At 37.8% G+C, this 21,426-nt stretch overlaps 1 protein-coding gene across 3 annotated transcripts in view; it reads left to right on the forward strand.

Annotated features, from left to right (window-relative positions):
• TRPC4 (transient receptor potential cation channel subfamily C member 4) overlaps window positions 1-20,878 on the forward strand; it is a 134,318-nt gene extending 113,440 nt beyond the window's left edge. For all 3 annotated transcript variants that reach the window (XM_064645848.1, XM_064645849.1, XM_064645850.1), the window contains 6 exons: window positions 3,463-3,776; window positions 5,976-6,171; window positions 7,809-8,003; window positions 16,091-16,132; window positions 17,962-18,051; window positions 18,329-20,878. In XM_064645848.1, the coding sequence (XP_064501918.1) occupies window positions 3,463-3,776; window positions 5,976-6,171; window positions 7,809-8,003; window positions 16,091-16,132; window positions 17,962-18,051; window positions 18,329-19,045 (1,554 nt within the window). In that variant the 3' untranslated portion in view covers window positions 19,046-20,878. The remainder of the gene's footprint in view (window positions 1-3,462; window positions 3,777-5,975; window positions 6,172-7,808; window positions 8,004-16,090; window positions 16,133-17,961; window positions 18,052-18,328) is intronic.
• The last annotated feature ends 548 nt before the right edge of the window (window positions 20,879-21,426 follow it).

The raw sequence follows: 21,426 nt of genomic DNA on the forward strand, positions 1-21,426 counted from the left end.
TCTTTGCTGACTGTAAAACTAGGTGACAGAGAGCACAGACATGGCTATCCACATCTGATTTGTTAAACTTCATCCTTGCTCTCTTGCTATGTCTTATGCTATACTTATTCAGTTTCCTGTACTTCCATGTTTTTCTCAGTAGGGTTCCTTAGTTTTCTCCTATCTCCCCTATTCTGTAACTTCCTTGGAATCTGCCACTACTTGCTCTCACCTAAAATATGTCTGCAGTTTGATGCTTTTGATTGTCTACCAAAACACCCATTTCTTCTGAGTTCCAAATATGTTCTTTATTTTACTTTATTCCCCCAGCACACCCAGTGTTCTTTTTCCTAGTCTGAGCATCTACTCAGATGCTCAGGTTTAGGTTCAGCATCTAATCTTTGTTTGTACCAACAGTTGTTCCTAGTTATTTAATAGGTGCAGGTTTGCAGATATGAGGGTTATAAAGTACCATGAGAATCTGTGGTACTGTGCTGTATAATATTATTCAAAGAAAAACATTATAGGAATCATGCTGAGAAATTTTCAGCTCTCTCTTCTCAATAAACATGGAAAAAATTTTCTTCTGCTTTTTCTTTGTGTTTTATCTCTTAACTGTTGTCTCTCTTAACTAAATTCTGTTTTCTTCTCCCTGTTTTTCATCACTGATCTTGAATCAATCAGAACTGAACTGAAGGGCAATAGTGGATGAGGCAAAAGAGCATGTCTCTTGAAGCTCTAATTCCAAATGCAGTAAGACTTGATTTTACAGCATGATCATTAGGGAGAGGATAGTCTAATGAAGAGAGTACCAATCTATGACTCCAGCAGGTCTAGATTTAACTCTTTGCTCTGTAGAGAACAAATATTACTGGTGAATGAAATGTGAGGCTGAATAATTCTTAAGTCTTTAATCAATTGTTCTCCTATTTTGCAGTTCCTATCTACAAATCCACAGACCTATCAGCTGCTATGGCTGCTTGTATATGAGTAAATGAAATTGTGCCAAGGATTGCTGTTGGGCACTGGGACAGTTGCACAGGCACTACCTGTCACTTAGAGAAACCCTGGTGTGGTGGAGTACTGTGCAAACTATCAGTGTCCACAACAATGTCCAGTTCCCATTACAATTTGAATCATAGAATCACAGATGCATAGAATAGAATGGGTTGGAAGGGACCTTTAAAGGCCATGTGGTCCAGTGCCTCTGTAATAAGCAGGGACATCTTCAATGTCCTTGCTCAGAGCCCCATCCAGCCTGACCTTGAATGTGTCCAGGGATGGGGCATCTATCACCTTGCTGGGCATCCTGTGTGTTTCATCACCCTCATCATAAAAAATTTCTTCCTTACATCTGGTCTGAATCTACCCTTTTTCAGTATAAAACCATAAGCCCATGTCCTATTGCTACAGGCCCAATTAAAAAGTCTGTCTCCATCTTTCCTGTAAGCTCTCTTGAAGTACTGGAAAGCTGCAATAAGGTCTCCCAAAAGATGCCTTTTCTCAGGCTGAACAACCTCCACTCTCTCAGCATTTCCTCAGAAGAGAGGTGCTCCAACTTTCTGATTATTTTCATCTGGACTTGCTCCAATAGGCCCATGTCTTTCCTTTACTGAGGATGCCAAAGCTGGATGCAGGTGTGCAGTAGAGGATGTCCCTCTACTCTCACCAGAGAGTACCAGACCACCTCCCTGGACCTGCTGACAGAACTTCTTGTAGCCCAGAACACTTTCTGAGCTGTGAGCACATGATGCTGGTTCACATCCAGCTTTTCATCCACCAGTACTCTAACTCCATCTACTCACAGTCCCTTCATTCCTCAGCCTGTATTGGTACTGGACTTCCCCAACCCTGGTACAGGACTTTACACTTAGTCTTGTTAAACCTCATGTGATTTCCTTGGCCCACTTCTTGAGCTTGTTCACATCCCTCTGAATGGCATGCTGTCTCCTTTTGACACGTCAACTGCACCACTCAGCTTAGTGTCATCTGCAGATTTGCTGAGGGTGCCCTCAATCCCTCTGTCTATGTCATTGATAAAGATATTAAACAGTACTGGTCCCAACACAAATCCCTGAGGGACGCTACTTGTCACTGATCTCCATTTGGACATCGAGCTGCTGTCCAGTTCTCTGCGGATGCAACCATTCAGCCAATTCTTTATCCACCAAAAAGTTCACACACCAAATCCATCTCTCTCCAATTTAGAAAGAAAGGATGTTGCAGGGGACAGTGTCAAAGAACAAAAGATAGATGACATCTGTAGCCCTTCCTTTGTCCACTGATGTAGGCACTCCATTGTAGAAGGCCACTAGATTAGTTAAGCAGAACTTACCCTTGGTGAAACTGTGATGGTTGTCTTGAATCACCTTCCTGTCCTCCAGGTACCTTAGCAGAGCTTCTAGGAGGATCTGTTCGATGACCTTCCCTGGCACAGAGATGAGGCTGACAGGTTTGTTGCTCCCAGGGTCTTCCTTTCTCCCATTTTTAAAAGTGGGTGCAATATTTCCCTCTTTCCAGTTACCAGGGACTTCACCTGACTACCATGACTTTTAAAATATCATGGAGAGTGACTTGGAAACTACATCAGCCAGGTTCTTTAGGATTCTGGGATGCATCTCATCAGGTCCCATAGACTTATGTATGTTCAAGTTCCTCAGGTGGTCTTGAACCACTCTGAGAGTGGTCACCTTCTTTGGAGGATGAGTGTGGTGTTGAAATGCTGTGGTGCCTGTGTTGTCTCATCTTGCCCCAGTGACACAGAGTCCCTTTCCTTACTGCTGCGAGCATGCACAGCAGCTTTGAAGGATGCATCTGTGTGGCCTAGAGTAGGTAAATACAGACTACACCATAGTCCCTCTTTGAAAGGGGCTTTATATTATATTATCCCTTCTTTTTAGAGTGCTTCATAGCATAATTCTGTCCTCTGATATGTCCCATAAAACAGATTATTGAGATGAAATAAATAATAATGAGTCTGCAACAGTAGTTAAGCCTCAGTTCAAAGTAATATCTTTCATCTGCAAGAAATTTTTGGTAGAGCTGGAACAGGAAAGAGTCACAGTTCCAGGGATCAGACTCTTTGATAATGAGGCACACAAGCAGTTTGCCATGGTTCATTAATAAGCAGCTTTTTCATCATTGGTCTAGTATTAGTGATTAAGTGATATACTTATTCCTTGATTGAATGCTTTCTTCCTACTTGCCAAATTTTTTGTGGGTTTCTATCCATAATTGTCAGCTCTGCACTGTTCTTCAAAGAAATCATTTACCTGATATTACAGCTGAAAGTTTCTATAATTCTAAAAATGCAGGTGTTCAGAACTGTTCCTTTTGTTCTGTCAGAATTTTTAGACTTGCTTTTGTTACTGTAAAAATTTATTGTAATATCTGCAAATTAACTGAACAGCTTATAAAGAAACTGGCATATTTGTTTATGCATAAAAATAGAGGAGTGATTTCTTCCCTTCTGCTTGTTTTCAGTATAGTGGGTTAGTTCCACGGGAGAGCTGGGACATGTGGCATCCAACCCTGGTGGCTGAGGCCCTGTTTGCAATCGCAAACATCTTTAGCTCCCTGCGCTTGATCTCGTTATTCACTGCAAATTCTCACCTGGGACCTCTGCAGATATCTCTAGGAAGAATGTTGCTGGACATTTTGAAGTTTCTCTTCATATACTGCCTTGTGCTGCTAGCTTTTGCAAATGGATTGAACCAGCTGTACTTTTACTATGAGACAAATGAACCTGGCAACTGCAAAGGAATACGATGTGAAAAGCAGAATAATGCATTTTCAACGTAAGTGTCTGATCTATTTCTATCCTTCCCTTCTGCCTCAAATATTTTAATCATTTTGATGTGGTTTACAGGAAAGAGGCTCCCTTTTCTATTGGTATTACACTGGTGTCCTGACAACCACATTTAATATTACCCTAATTAAAAAAAAAATTAACACTACATTACTCTGTAATAACTTCACCCCATACCACAGTAAAGTCCATACAATTCAAGATATCTCAAAAGATAAAAGGTAAAATGAAGGTAAGAGGAAGATATATGAGAGTAGAAGGTACATATTTAGAATTAAAGTCACCAGATCAGAGGTTACTTATCCAGGCAGCTGTAACTCTGCATTTCTTCCGTGTCTACATGTGAGCATTAAATAAGTCTGCTGTCTAACATGAAGATTTCTTGTAAATGTGATAAACTGAGGCAGGAAAGGAACATGCAGTCCAACCTTCTACTGACCCTACACACAATCAAATTTCTATTCTAATTTTTGTTATAAATAATTTTTCTTTTACTTTAAATCAATTTTACTCATTCTGGTTTTTAGTTCATCTATAGTACCAAAATATTACCAAATTAACACTTCTCTATCTTGTCTTTCAACTTCCAGCCTGAATCAAACTCCTGCTATAAATGTCTGTTCCCTACTTACTTCTGTGTATCTAGGCTGTTTTTAAAATAAAATTATTACCAATAGCTTGCTTCTCAAGGTAGATAATTTTATAAAAATAGCAGCTTTTATGTCATATTAATCAACTGTGTTTTCTCAGGTGCAGCATATTTATCTTGCATATTAATAACATCTATGCAGGTCTAAATTTTATGTGATCTGAACAGAAAAGCACAGGGAAATTTTTCAGAGCTCAACTTTGAGGGAAGCAATATTATTAATTTGGGAAATAGCAGGGCCTACTGGTAGTAGTGTCAGAAGATGGTGCCAAGGTAAACTGTGATGAGCTTTTTCAGCAATTGTGGGGGAGGTAGAATTGGGTTGTTCAATTAGTGCTCAGACAAGTGTAAACCATACAAGAGGCTCCAGAGCTGTACTTTACCACTCAGATACACCATGTTACAGGAGCAGAGATTCAGGACCTGCCCTCTCAGGTTCTCTCTCTAGGATAGAGCTGTACTAGGTCGCATGGAAACATTTCACAGATGATACCATATGGTGGGAAGGAGACCAAAGGGTTACATTTTGTCCATCTCTGGACAGTACATCCCAGAGTGTGGGATGCAGGGTGATATGAGTCCCTTGAGTCCCTGCAGTTCAGCAGCCTCCCTGCTCTAGGTGCAGTAGGGATAGCACTGGTGGTCCACACATCCTCTGTGGGTAACCTGCTTCTGGTGTTGGGGTGAAGGAGCAGGAGAGAGGCCACAGGGAAGATTCACTCCAGTTAATCTCAAGATACGGGCCTAGATATGCAGAAAATTTTGCTCCAAGCTTTTGAGAAGCAAAGAGCATCACTAGGGCCATGCTTATAACACTATAGTGTAGCTGAATATTGCACAAAAGTGAAAATTTTTCAACCTATCTAGGATTATTTTCCAAAGAGGATTATTTTCAAAAGTTCATCATTGTTACTAGCTTCCTAGCCATTGTCCTAAACTTCCCTAAGGGAATATCATATAGTTTAATTATAAAAGAACGTTTATTTTGGGAACAGCATGCTTGTCTTTTTTCTGTCTCCCTTCTTTGCAAAACAAAACATATGCTAATGATACTAATGTCCTTCTAATTATACAACTCCTTTTATCTTAGTGGCTCTCAACACAAACCAATATTGCATAAACTGACTAGGTATGAGGATACCAGACTTCTTCAACAACCTGGTGAAACACAAACATTGAGTAACTTTTGGATCCTTATTTTACCCCCTTCAGCCAAGGCAAAGGGTCAAAATGCTTCAAAGGAAGATGTCCATCATAAGATCTCTAAAACTATATTTATCCCTCTGAAGTATGGAAAAAATCAGTGTTTTGACGACAGGCTAATTTCTAGATTCTGTATTATATATCTAGAGGTTCAGATATGAAACATTAAGCTGTTGTTTTGCTAGAAAGGTATTCCATCTATGTTGGCTATACTGTGGTAAGCATCATTCACCTCAGTCAAGTCAAGGACTTTTGTGTGTTTTGCAAAAAACTGAACAATCTGAAAACTAAATGTGTTTTATTATACAGCTATTCCTTTTGGGTTTTGTTTTTCAGATTATTTGAAACGCTGCAGTCATTATTCTGGTCTATATTTGGACTCATCAATCTCTATGTGACCAATGTGAAAGCAAGGCATGAATTTACTGAATTTGTTGGGGCCACCATGTTTGGTACCTATAATGTAATATCTCTGGTTGTTCTACTCAACATGCTAATAGCCATGATGAATAATTCTTACCAACTTATTGCTGTAAGTTGTTCCTTATTAGATCATTTACAATATATGCCTTCTCTCTGTTCCTAGATCCTGTTTTTCTGGCAGTAAAACATTTTACAGACAGGACATTGGGACAAATTTTCTGATTTGTTCTAGTTCTTTTGGACTTTTTTGGAAGGATGCAGAAACCAGACCCAAGCTGGACTGGGTAGAGAGGAATTTCCTCACAACACTGAATAGGAAAGAGGTGACCCTTATGAAGAAACCAGCTTTGGGTTGGGAAGGGTGTGCTGATGCTTCTGGCAAATGATGGACTTCAGCCCTGCCCAAGCTGCACTGTACAAGACCTCTTCTGAAAAAGAGACTGCCCAAGATTGTTCTGTCTCTGCTTTATATTTGTTAGCATTTGAAAGACTGTTATTTTTTTATTTTTATCTGGCATGAATATACATGAATATACAGTTAACAGAAATTGGATGCCCATGTGCCATGGACAATTTTGGACCCATTAGCAATTCATCAAAATGTCATGTCTTCTCGTTCAACCATGTCCTGTTTTCTCCTTTAATGAAAACTATCTTTATCCTTGTCAGAGCTATTTGCTCATTTTTATTTCTCAACTGTCTACTAAGGAGACTGTGGGAAATAAACACTGATTCATCATATGATAATTCAAATATGATCATGCCAAAAGCAAACAAATAAAAGAAAGCTTTAGTCTTAAGATTTTAAAATGTGCCTTTTTTTTCTAATTTGGAAATTACAAGTTTTTCAAAAAGAAATACTGACTATCTGTATTTTTATAACACTTGTTGGCAATGTCTTGTGCACAATATCACAACACAGTACCATTCACCAAAACTTGGACTGCAGGTAGTATACTTTTGGTACGACAACTTCTAAATTTCTATGTTGATTACTGTATGCCTAGGGCTAGACCTGGCTACTGTGTTTGTTACCCAAATCCAGTGTTAGTGATTTAAACTTTTTATTCAGCTGCTAGGATTTAGAAATATTTCCATGGACTTTAGTTTTGATTTTTCCAAACTTTTCAGAATTATATAATACTATATAGAATCCAAAAGAAATAAAATTTCAAATAAAAGTTATAAAAACATCCCACAACCTATTCCCAATATAGAATTCTGAAGTAGAAGGAAAAAAAAGATACTTGCCTTAGCAGTTTTAGTAGCCTCATGATTTGTCGGATAACTTACTTGCGAATTTCCGGTGCTGACAATTACTAAGAAAATACATGAAACTTACTGACTTGTTGAAGCTGCTGCAGAGCAGTGTAATTAGACTGATCTATGTGGAATAATGGTGTGTTGCTTTTATAATAAAACATTTGTTCCAGAAATGTAGTATTTTTCTGCTGGTAATTACCCTTTCAGTTTTTTCTGAGAGACTTTTAATAATTTAAATGCTCATAACAGGGAAAGAAATGCTTATAAGCAGATATATACTTTACATACCAAGCATCTCGTTGTAAAGCAGCTTAGCTTTGCTTTGCGTTAAAGACCTTATGTCAAAGAAGATGGCAGTATTTTATCAAGACAATTCATTAGTATTTCAGGGTTATTCTAGTTTTAGTTTTTCAGATTTTTGTAGAGGCTTGTTTTACCTCTTTACAGCAATATCTACGTTGATGTTGTGTTTCTGGTGTGCAGGATCATGCAGACATTGAGTGGAAGTTTGCTCGAACAAAGCTCTGGATGAGTTACTTTGAAGAAGGAGGAACTCTGCCCACTCCTTTTAATGTCATACCAAGCCCAAAGTCTCTGTGGTATCTGATCAAATGGTTATGGAGACACCTTTGCAAGAAAAAAATTAGAAGAAAGCCTGAAAGTTTTGGAACAATAGGGGTAAGTAATGGAATTTACTCTGCCTTTAGTCTTCCTCTTTGCTATTTAGATGAGCCTTTCTCAGCCTTATAGAGCATCCAAACAGTCAAATAATGTGCATATGAGTTAGAGAATAATTCTAGCAGAGAATGTTTACTTTTTACATTCATGTCAGTGTATTTTACTGAAGACAAATCATCATATCCCTGTGCAATGGCAATATGAACCATGACTGTGCCTTTTTAAGAGATAATTCAAGAAAGATTAAAAATGATACAGAATACAAGAGATCAAATGTGTATACTTGTCTACCAGTCCCAGAATTTTTGGTTGATGATCTCCAGCTCCAAGTGCCCAATTACCCACTGTTCAGGTGTAATTGACGTATCATGAACCACAGGCTCACTATAAAGTATTCGTCATGGGATATTCTCTGTGTCTGTCTCCTTACATGTAACGAAATAGGTTTACCATAAAAACATTCTTACCAAAAGCTGTTCTCATTAAAGAAAATATTTTGAAAGGTAACAGCATTTACCTGGACTCACTTACTTGAATTTACAAGTAGCGTTGTTTCAGAATCACATTGGTATACTATTCTAATAGTGCTGGTTAGCAAGGAAATTTCTAGAGAAAAAAATAGAGGGGAAAAGATACATAAGGAGACTGAGAATAGTCCTGCACCTGGATTGAATAGGTGCCTGTGTGATATCTCAGACACATACTTTCTCTGGTAGCAGGAGGTAAAGCAGGTTTGAATTTGTCCTTCCTAATTTCATCTAGTTGAGATAGCTCAGTCAGCAACACAGTTTTTCTACCTTGGCAGAGCAAATATCCAGGCAACATCCTAACCCACCAACAACTAAATCTCTCTAGTTATGTTTTCTGTATTTCCCAAGAGCAAGTCAGTACCTCAGTAACTAGACTGCATTTAGGCAACTCTAGCATAAAGAAAACTGATTTGGGTGAGATGTGAATAGTGGCACTTTCCCTATATCATAGGGGTTTGGTGAATATAAATTTTTTCAAGTCTGTTAGGAACTCAGATAGCCAAGCATTAAGTGAGAGTATAAGAGTCAAGTGTGGGTAAGGGGAAAAATAAAGGGATGTAGTCCTCATGCTGTTGACCCTGGTAGAAAAACTTCCATCCATTTAAAAAAAGCCAGGGAATATGAAACAATTCTTTGATGGACCATTAGTATATCAACATTTTCTTTGTATTTCTTCACTGTTTCTTGATAAGTAAGTAATAAGGATAGGTTTTTCCCACCTATTCTCATGTCATATCCTGGAATTCAGTTTAATTTGGAGCTATACTTGGAGGAACAAGTTTACATGGGTGTATAGATATATGATAAAGAGGAAGAGTGACATATAAAACTAATTCACAATTGCTATTACTACTGATGAATGAATTTTGTCCTCTTTGTAGAAAGCTTCCAATCAGCCCTATTGCAATATACTGATCTCATTGGCCAGTATCTATGCTGTGAAAGCAAAATTGCTTCACTTAACTGTCATACTTGTACATAGCAAAGAAACAGCTAGAAACAGAAGATTGTAAGCATGAGAATGACATTAAAACAAACCAGTAGTGGACTACAAGAAACACACACTGAATAAAACCCATTAAAAGTAATATGAAAAAAGCAGTGAAAAGAGACAAACATTGATTCATATAGAAATTTTAAAAAGAATATGAACTAGCATAAGTGGGGAATAATTTTAAGGATAAACATCTCTGTGTGACATAGGAAGGAAAAGAAGTAAATGCAGAGACTTACAGGAAGAAAAATTATGAGATTTTGTTAGAAAGAGAAAATCAAGAGAGAGAGTGATGTACTTGTGTGTGTGGGAGAGTGCGCAATGCTTCCAGGCATTTGTTAAACATTTGGCAGGGATGATTAGGTAGTGTAAACTGATAGAATGATATTAAACTTAGTGCCATGATGCCAGTGTATAGCAGAGGGTTGGAACAAAATATCCCTGTTTGACTGAGACACATCCAGAATACCCTTATACATCCCAGCTAAACCTTCAGAACAATATTTTTTGTCAGACTTTCCATCCACGATAAGGATTTTTTTTTTTCCTTTTTCTTACTCTCTCAAACTGCAGATCTGTGGGTAAACTCATTCCTGGATCTGTGGAATAATAAAGAAAAATACAGGGTGCTCCCAGCCCTATGTTGAATGGCATGATGAGAAAGGGGATTCAGAAATATCACGTCCTGCTTCCTACAGCTACCTCCTGCTAGAATACATAAATACCACCTTCTAGAAATCCACATCTTAGATTTGGGAAAATTGGTGCAGCAAAGAGTCAAGGGGCAGGCAGTCTATTCACAGAGCTGCTTGAGAATTTTTTCAAATAGAATTTTCAGGTTTTTTAATGAAGAAAGATTAGAAAATCTGTAACCTCCAAGCTTTTTCATTAATAAAATCCAGTTTTAAAGAAGCTTTTGTCAGAAAAGACTTTTAAGCTTCAGGATGGAATTTCTGTTTGAAGAAAGAAGGAGCAGGTGCCATGTAAAGCAAATAGCTTGGGCTAAGGGAGACCCAGGTTCACTTCTATTCTCCAGTGGATATTTAATTATTTACCCCAAGCATAACAGCTCTGGCAGGAGAGATTTCCATCTCGAGATCTTTAAGAGCCTGCAGGAGTTAAGGTGCTGTCTTGAGAGAACACAAGAGAAGGAGCTGAACCTGGCTTCCTTATGATTTGAATGTGAATCACTAATTACTAAACTGTTTGAGCGACATTCTTAGTTAATTTCTGTAAAGTTTTTTAAAAAATGGTTTGATGAAAGTGAATTCCCAAAGCATATGAAACAGTAGGGCCATATCCATCACTAGTTTCCCCTGCAGAATAGGTACTTAGTTGGACATAGAGCTGAAACGCCTCTGAAGCAAAGAGCTCACCAGCAGAACCATCATGGCAACTAGACTTCCAGCTGTCTGGAAAAAGTAAGTGGCTGTGGCTTACCAGGCAGATTCAGTCCACCATATGGGCATCTCATAAAACTACAAAGTTCTTCAGCTATCTTCTCAGCATGACAGAAGCCCCATTAGGGCTATCTCAATTTGGAACATTTTGCAATTTCCAGGCCCAGTTGTGCACCCAAGCTCCAAAATGGAGTAAGATGTGGGTATGCACTGTGCACTCTGATTTCCACATTAGATAGATGCAAACCAGATGCTGTTAACTGGATGTTCCCCAAGAGGTGAAGTCATCAGAGAACAAATGGACGCACTGCGGTGTTCTCATAGTTTGTCCTGGGGGAATGCAGTGCTTTCTGATTTTGAAAAACTTATTTCCATCACCCACAGTTCAGCTTTGTTTTCCTAGATCTTTTTCAATTGTCCCAACAAGCTACATCACAAATTAAATTTAGATCCTCTATGCACTTTGGACCAAAAGTAAATGAAGAGTTTTCTTTGCCTTTTGTTCAAGGATTCCAGGTGACAGCTCTCTGATTCTGGCTCACTGGAATCTCCCCTGTAATAACTTTGGCCTCAGAGCTACAAGATAAGCTTTGTTGGGACCCACTCCTTTTCACTGAGTCCTGCATTATAAACTCCAATTCCTTCCCTACAACCAATACTGGAAAAAAAAAAAAAAACAAACAAAACCACTATAAACCGATTTTCTTATATTAGCTGTATGGATATATAGATGCCATGTTGTCTGTAAGGAAGAACTCAGATGTCAAAATGTTTTGTCCTGAAATCTCTAAATGTTAACTTTCCTATCAGGAAGCGCTAATCCATGGTGACATACTATGGTGTTTTCCAGTAGAAAAAGCAATAGCATGCATCCAAAGGGTGAATCAGTCCTAGAGGATGCAAAACAGGTAATAGAATGCAGCTGGCAAGCATCATGCATGATCTCTGCACAAGAAACCTTAGTACCAAAAAGTCAGGAATCACAAGCTAGGACTGAATCAAGGATGTATTGCATGTCTCAACAATCCACTGTAAAATTTTTATATGTGTAAACCTGAGAGTTCAGTATATGCAGACAGAACATGTAAAGAAAGGGTTCAAGATCAGGATAGTTTGCAGCACACATGCTAGTGGAAGGATTTATCTGGCTCATAGGAAGAAGAGAAATGTCAGTAAAAATAAGTATGATGTGGTTGCTTGGGAGGACCATCTACATTGCTGTTTATAACAAAACTATCATGGGAAAGAACAGGGTCTGTAGGCTTGCGAGGTGGCTCTGAAGAAAGCTGATTAATTTGCTTCTCCTTGGATGTCAGTTCTGTGATTCTTTCGTCCTTTGTTGCTCTAGGACATGTGAAGCAGTGGGTGGTGAAGTCAAGGGGAGGTTTTTCAAGGGAGAGTTTTTTTCTCCAAAGCAACACAGTGCACAGCCATGCTGATGGCAGCTTCTCTAGCCACAGTTACATCTGAAGGAAAGCCAGGATGCTTACATGTGATTTACTAGGATTTCAGTTCTGCTATGAATCAGACAGAGCTCTTCTACCATTCAGAGTTCAGCATATTTTTATGTTCTGTCATTTTGACATATCCCAGGTATGCAGCATTCTCTTTAGCTATCTCTTTAGCATTCTCTTTAGTTATCTCCTACACTTAAAACTCTGAAATAAAAGTGTGTGCTGCTCTTTATATATATATCTGTATATATGTATATATCTATAAAAATATCAGCTCTGTTAATTTTGTCAGCTCACCTTTGGAAAAATCAGATTAGTAATATAACTCTATTGGTTATGCTGACGTTTCCTGACTGTACAAGACTTTGGGTTTGTCAAGGCTACTCCTGTTGGCCATCTGAAATCCAATGCTATTTCAAAAAAGAATATAAATAGGAAAAGAAACTCTAATCCCACTGGAATAAATTTTACTGTTTTCCTCAAATTACATTCTCCTTTATGCCTGATCAGTTACCAAAAAGTGTTTTACCTTTTTTTAGGTATTTAAGAGGAGAAAACGGAAAGGATTGTCAGGGATATCTTCAGTAAATATATTTTTTGTGCATCTGGTGTTTAGATAAACTGTTACCTCTTTTCTAGCTATCCAGATTTTTATGCCATTTTCCAAGTATCCTGCATGATTTTATTATCATTTGTCAGAGAAAATCTCCTTTTCCCTTCTCCCGTTCTTTGTTATCCCAGTGGAAAATGATGCAACTTCTAAGTGAATATAAGCATTTTCTATTTTCTCTGTAATGTATATTATGGAAAGTTGAGCAAAGAAATACCTTCCACCTGGCATGGAAATTGGTAATCTGTAGTGTTTGTTGTATAGCCAAGGACCATCTCATGGAGAAGCCTCTTTGTCAACAGAGATAAATTCTAATCCTTTTTATGCGATGCTTCTGTTCAAGATGAGGAATATATCCCATGATTTCAGACAATAGTTTTTTGGACCTTTATTACTAACTAGTACTCAGTAATTATCAAACATTTTCTGGATCTTTATTACTAAGTAGTTTGAGGTCAAATGCAGACATTAAATTTGAATTTCTGCTTTATGAAACACTTCAAAGGAAGTAATTCAACATTATCAAATTTTTACTGCTAAAGAGATTTTTCTTCCAAACAATGCAAATTACTAGGAATGGCATGAATAGGAAGACCAAAATAAGTATCACTACTAGCAGAACTACTGTTAAAGCTTCCTAAAGGACATTAGTGCCCCCTTTTGGAAAGTGTCAACAGTATCCCCTTCAATTTCATTATCTCATTCCACATTTGTCATTAGAAGAGTGTTTCTCCCTTATTGCTATTTTTAGTCAAATTTAACTTTCATCCCTTTGTTGGCCATAGTTTTCAACTTCTTCAGGCAGATAGCACAATGATTACTCAAAACGAATTTTGAACCACAAATTAGACTATAACTGGGTAGAGGAAAGCAGACTGAGAACTGAATGAGGACAATATGAGTGTTAGTGACATTTTATTTATAGTGAATAGCTTGATTTTCAGATGTGTTTGGGCAAAGATTCATTCTGCTTTCAAAAGAAATCAAAAGATGATTATGAACTGGAGACTGAATCCAAACATTTAAACAGGAGATAGAAAACTGATGGGGTAATAACTGATGAGTTGCTTGTATGCATAATTTCATGTGCAGGATGTGGCTTTATATGAAAACATAAAATGAAATCAATTTTCTTTCAGCTTCTCAGTGGTAAGGAAAAATAAATCTTTTTAGATAGTCATCCTAAATTGCATTTGTTGGCATTGCATTGAGTGCAAAAGCCACAGCCACTGTTTCAGGGAGTTTCCAAAGTGGTTGCAAAAAGAAGATAAACAAGGTATTTCTTGTTATAGGTACAGAATTAAACCTATACATTTATTTCACATTTGGCTGTAATCCAAGCAGAGCAGACAGCAGTGGCAGAAAGTATTCTGCCAGACAAGAATCAGCATTTGTTTTATTTATGAGTTATTAATTTTACGTGAAGTGTGTTTCAATTACACCTTGAAGTGTTTTTCCCTTTATCTGTGAGTCAGATTTGTTGTTGAGAGCTCTCTTAGCCACCGACTCCCTTAGTGCTCTCTCAGCAGGAATGAAATATCTCCATCGTGTGGTCAACTGCAAAAAATGAGTTGGGTTTTTTTTTCTAAAAAACGGCTACAGCTGCGTGTTGGGAGGATATCAGCCTTCCCATGGCTGCCTTGCCCCCTCTGGCCCCAGTGGTGGGCAGACTAACGCAATCCTCCACCCTTTTAAACACAAGGAGTTTCCATCTTCTCTTTGGATGAGGTATAGATACGGAAGCATGATCTGGAAAAATACTGAAGACAAGATGCTTGTGTATAAAGCCCTCCCCTGGTTGTTCAGACTGATTAGGAAATAATGATTTTCCCCCTATTATTTTTTGCCAAGCCCAACCACACAGCCACTGCATCCCTCAAATTAATTGCAAACAAGAAATCAACCTTGAAGTGTAAACTGACTCCAAGTACAGGGAAATTGGTAATCACTTCTTTCAAATAAAAGAAGATGACAAAATAACTTACTGTGTCTGCCTCATTATGCAACCGAGGTCAATTTTAACAAGTCTCTTGGATGTCCTTTTGCCCTGTTTTAAGCTGTTGTAAGTGTTCCGTTTTGTAGAAATACAGTCAGTGGTCAGATACATTCTTTTCTTGTCAGCAGCAGATATAAGAACCCAAGTTAAAGCTGTAAATCTTTCTTTCACCAGTCAGGGATAATTAAGGTAGAGGACAGGGATGTGTGACTCAGTATGCAAGTGAGGACAACAGTAATTAAAGGAAAAAATAATTCAGGCCTTTTTTTCTCCCTCTGTCTTCTCCTGGACAGCCTCTAGATATGTCAGTATAATCTAATTCAACACCTGCTTGAAACCTGTACCATTATTTCATCCGACCACATTTCTTTTTGCTGCTCCTCTTCAGACTTACTGTCCCGTTTACCCTTCTTCCTTATCAACACCTAGCTATGTTGAAAGCTGAATTTCTTTCTTCCATACACCTCTCTGTGACTAAGTGCTTTTGACAGAGAACTAAGCAGGAATTTTCTCTTTGATATAGTTTACAGTGCAGGTTTTGGTTAGCTTTATCTTAAATGAGACATTAGGAGCCATAGCAAGTGTCTTGCTAACATCATGGTTTTACTAACCCCACTGTGTTGATGATTTTCCATACAGAATTTCCCTTCCTACGACTCATGTCTATTGACTTCTGTTCTTTTGCCGTGCACCTCCAAGAAAAATATAACTTGATACAAATCAAACTTTTCTCAATTCAGTAAAATATTCTTCAGCCTGTGCAAATGAGTGACATGATTCCATTGTTCCCTTTCTATCTCAGATCGGAGACCTTGGGATCAGAGACTCTGGCAAGCAGTGACCTGGGTGCCCACCACATCCATGACAATGCTGGAATAACAGCATTTTGATGAAAATGTAGAAAATCCTCTTCCCGATAGCAGCATTCTCCTTTCTGTAAAGCAAATAATAGGCTTTGCTCCAACACTGTCATTTTTCAAGACTTTGAACCATTTCTCACAGCTTGGTAGATACCTTATAATGCACAGACCTACTGTTTTGCTGTGGCTAAGTATTTTGCTTCCAGACAGGGATTAATAGTTTTTTGGTTTTTCTGTTTTCAGAGACGTGCAGCTGACAATTTGAGAAGACATCATCAATACCAGGTACAAACCTGTGTTTACTTTTAGGCAATTCTTTTTTTCTATGCCTCTAGAATGTTTTCATGAGGGAAAAAGAAAAAAAAATAAAGAAAGAATTTAATTGGAAAGCAGAAAAGAAAAATAAAAGAAAACACAAAATGCATACTTATTTCACCTTAGCAAACGAGCTTAGTAATTTTGGTGTTCAAAAAAAGCTTTTGAGAAGTATGGTTGTCTTCTTTTAGGAGCAAAAGGGTATTTTCTAGAGCAATAACATGCTAACCAGTATTTTGTCCACTGTAACATGGAATGCCTTTAAAAAAAGCAAACACATAGCCCCAACTCCCTGCCAGGATTCATCAGGAGCGTATATGCAGCTCACCGATGTGCTCCAACCTGCTCTTCATCTCTCCAGCTCTAGTCCCCCATAAACAATTTCTTTTCCCTTAATAACCCCTCTGCTTGGGGTTATTACAGGATCCCCTGTAATGAGTTCTTCTTAATCCTTCCTTCTGCAGCTTCTGCTTTTTTGAGATTATTGTAACACAATGAATAATTTTCAGCTTTATTTTGAATTTTGTTGTGTTAAAAGGGCGGCAAGTTAAACAACATGTAGGCTGTAAGTTTGGTAATAATGAATTCCATATGGGAAATAACTAGAAAAACTAGGACTTTTCCAACCTGAAAAAGAGACAACTGTGCAAAGTAAAACAGGGATCTGTACAATTATGGGGAAGGTGAACACAGAGCAGCTGTTTGCCATTTATCCGCAAACTGAATACCACACACGTACTGTGCTGCGTTAGTAAGGCTGTAGGCAGCCCTTTGAAGAAAGTGATTATTCTTCTCCAGCCCACACTTGTAGGACTCTATCTGGAGCCATGTGTCCTGTTTGGGCCCCACACTACAAGAGAGATGCTAACAGACTGGAAGGAATCCAGCAAAGGGCCGCCAAGATGGTTAGAGGACTGACAAAAAAAAAATCTTGGATTTCAGCCTGGAGTTGGTTAAGGGGAATATAACTGCTGTCTTAAATAACATAGTGGGTGGTTAGAGAGAATGAGCCAGATTTTTCTTCAAAGTACACAGCAAAAGAACAGGAGTCAGTGGGCATAAATTGCAGGAAGGGAAATTCTGTAAGGTAAGGAGAAACATCCTCACAGTGAGGGGAGTAAAGAACTGGAAAAAATTGTTCAGGGAGGCTGCAGCTTCTTCACTCCTGGAGATATTCAGCATTTGACTGGACATGGCCCTGAGCTGAATCAGACAGCCTCCAGGCATCTTTTCTGACCTAAGTAATTTCTAGGATTCTTAGAAGTAGAAGGCAACAGTGGTAACTATCAGAGTTCAGGTTAAAAATAAATAAAACCCAAATGGAATCTTAGTCCAGCTATACTGTAGAATTAATTGGCAGAGGATTTCTGCATACTGAAAGTTTACATGAGTTCAAAATGCATAGGAAAACCTGTCACAGCCAGTTAAACCTAGAACTGTCATTTCTGATTCAGAAAGTCACTGAATCTCACAGCTCGGGAGGGTAGAGAGAGAATATCTGGAAATAGCGTTATACAGCCACACTAGACTTAATCTCCTCATGAGGCATCAGCAACTGCTCAATGTCAGGCTGCACATTACTGGCATGAGACATACCCTTGGTCAAACCCAATATAGCCCTTCTCACGATAGTAAACATTAGTACTTTCCATGAAAAAGCAGAACCAATTTCTAAACAGATCTAACACTTACACATTTTTTGTCATGTTCCTAAAACACAAAAAAGCCCAAGCAGAGCCAATGAATGTAAGTTTAGTAACTAATACCAAGAAACCTAACACAATGCTTTATATTTTTAGGAAGTTATGAGAAATCTGGTTAAGAGGTATGTTGCAGCAATGATAAGAGATGCCAAAACTGAAGAAGGATTGACAGAAGAAAATTTTAAGGTAGGCATTTATTTTTATGTTTATAGGTGTTTTTGTAAGATATTATAAGACTGTGAATCATATTTCTCATACTGAGTTGTTCAGGTAGCTCTAGTAACTTCCTAGAGCAAGTTCTTCTACCTTGAAAATTTCAACAGGTATTATCCAGATGGTGAAGTTTATTACTAATCCCTGCCATAAACCTTTTTTTCTCTCTATTTTATTTTTTTTAATTACAACAGGGAAAGTCAAATTAGCTTTCATGCTCTGATGTTTCATCTTTCTTCCTAATTTTTAGGAGTTAAAACAAGATATTTCCAGCTTTCGCTTTGAAGTCCTGGGTTTGTTGAAAGGAAGCAAGCTGTCTAATTTGCAGACTGCAAAGATGAACAAAGACGCTGCCTCTCTGTCAGAAAATGAAGAAAACAGTGAGAGTGAAGGAAACAAGAAAGGAAAGAAAAAACCCTTCAGCCTTTTTGACATAACAACGATGATTCACCCACGATCAGCCAATATTGCCTCTGAAGGGCATAATGTAAGCAATGGCTCAGCAATGATGGTGTCAGAGTCCACTCAGGAGAAACAAAAGCGTGTGAATTTTGTAACAGACATAAAAAATTTTGGGTTGTTTCACAGACGATCAAAAACAAACTCTGTGGAGCAGAGTACAAATAAAATATACACTGTTTCTGAAGAGGTTTCCCGTCAACAGGCAGAAGAACAATGTGAGAAAACTGATGAACTGGAACAGGGAGAGTTGACCATGAACTGTGAATTAAATATCCAAAATCCTGACAAAAAATGTGTGTTAGCTGATTCACAAAATAACAGCAACTCTTTGGATTCACAGGAAGAGGGAAGTATTTGTATTTTAGAAACAGAGAAAATGGAGTTACAGAACTCAGAACCTGCCACACCGCAGGATCAGCTGGACAAGGCATTAGATATTAGCATTGACTCTGCTGGAAAACAGGAAACAATTATTCAGGGTGACTATGTGATAACAAGGTTGTGATGCTTACAGGAGGAAGCATTTACAAATATATATATTTTGCATAGTGCTTTTGGGGAGGGGGGAATGTTTTAAGAATTATATTAGCAAATGCAGAATTACACTTTATAGTACTCAACTGTGGCACTTGATCTTGTAACATAATAGTCAAAAGAAAGATAATATGAGGACCTTCTGTTTTGTAGCCTGCTTTAGCTTTCACGATTTGTTTTACATTTTTTAATAAATGGAAGCATCTTGTATTCTTGTACTGTTGCAATAACCCACAGAAACTTTTTAGCTATCTTTTTCAATTACAACAAATGCAATTTCTCTCATATGATAGTTGACTCCTATGATAAATATTTTTCTATGCAAATAAAAAGTAGCTTAAGAGACTTGTAAGCCTTTATTTAACTTTGTAGGTTCTTAAAATATTCTGGGCATCATAACAATCATACGTGGCTCCTGTCAGCACAATTCATGTCAAGCTATTAGAATCATTTATTTAAATTGCTAGAAATTTAATTATTTTCAAAAGCTATACAGAATCAAAAGATAAATTATATTCTTTTATTTATTGAAGGAACATGAATACCTGTAAATTATGAAAGATTGGTCTATTTGATTATTTAATTACAGCTTCTCCCTCACAGCAACAGGAGTATCACTGTCCTGATACCATTGCTAGAAATGCATTTGCAGGGTTTGAAGACTGTGAAAAGTGTTTCTTGTAGGAAAAAAATATCTGTGGTTTGCTAAAAACTGATGATGGATTACTCCACAGGAATCCGTAATCACCACAGTTATTGCTTCTTCAATGATTAATTTTTCCTAACATGAACAACCTATGCACTTTAATATTCAGCTGCTTATTAGCTTTTGCCTTTACAATACACTTGCATTTGCTAAGAGAAAGATACTTCAGGACTAAGCAAGCATACAATGATCCCCTGAGTACCTGGAAAAATATGGCAATTTTTTGAGAAGTTTTAAAAGGCAAGCCTTAAGAGAGGTTCTTTGACAATTTCAGAATTTAGGGGAACCTGATTGGATGTTTTATAAAAAATACCTAAATGTATAAAGAAAACCTGATAGTATTTTTAATAACTGATGAGTGAGTTATTGTCTTAGTCAAAACCAGTATTTTTTAAATTAAACAGTCTGTTTCTTTTTAATTGTTGACTGGTGTCCTACATTATTAAAAATGTAATTTTTCAACTGGCTTAAGAATGACCACCCTCGAACTCTCATTCTTTTCCTCCCTGAATATACCACATAACTTAACTTCCCTAGCCCTGCCATGATAGATTTTGTAGTTCATATTAGCCTGTATTAAGAAAACTCCGGATCCATAGTGTACATTTACATTTCAGATTAAATCCATCACATGTTACTTCCACCTCATAGGAACTGATCCAAAGCCATATCGTTCTGGATCTAAACTGTCCTGATGCTGAACTGAATTTTGAAAATCCAGGCAAATCCCTCTCATCTCAATACTTTTAGGTGAGTTTTCCAGCTCTACTTTACACTTGTGCTACTCTCTCTGAGCTCACATATTGAAAGCTTTCTTCCTGCATATCTGTTTGTGTCATGGCAGATATAGTTGAACCAAAGTGGAAAATATGAGCTGTAATTGGAAAATAGTTTGTATAGCTTTGCAGCAATGCGTTCAAACCATATTTGATTCATTAATTTCCATCTTGGCCTCTTGACTGCTCTGTAGACCCCCTCCACGTCTCTCTCCTTGTCCACCTTTAGATTGTAAGCTCCTTGGGGCAGGGCCTGCAGCTTTTCTGTTTGGAAAGCACCTGAAATATTACAAGTATAAAAAGAAATAAATAATAAGAAGAATGGTGGAATACCTTCATATCATTTTTATTAGGTAAAATCTTAGAGAGTTCTCTCTTCTACTGTGTGCTAAAAATGCCGTAAAGCAATGGCGTCACATGTTGTCACAAAGTTTTTTATATCCAAGTTAACAGTCATTCTCCACCACTGATTTCAGTTTCTCATTCTTCATCACGGTTTGTAACACTTTTGAGTCCTAAGTTTACTACCCTTTCACTAGCCAAGTTCAAAATAAACAGTGCTTACTCAAAAGGGCTTTCAATACATTCCAGCCACATGGTTTCACTCCAGATAAAATGTGCCTGACCAGGGTATTTGTAATGCCAACATCATCATTATCAGAACAAGTTAACTACCACAGGTCTGACCTCTGTGTTTTATTCTGCCATCATTAAAGCCTGTGCCTCCTGTGCATGAAGTTCCCAACACTTAAGTTCAGTTAACCTGAAACATCAGCCACACCATCACATGCCCACCCCACTGTGCTGGGCATCAGTCTAAGTCTTGGAGTAGATACAAGACAGAACAGTGAGTACATCACAGGTGGCCAG

Source organism: Pseudopipra pipra, chromosome 2 (assembly GCF_036250125.1).
Source record: "Pseudopipra pipra isolate bDixPip1 chromosome 2, bDixPip1.hap1, whole genome shotgun sequence".
Taxonomy (NCBI): Eukaryota; Metazoa; Chordata; class Aves; order Passeriformes; family Pipridae; genus Pseudopipra; species Pseudopipra pipra.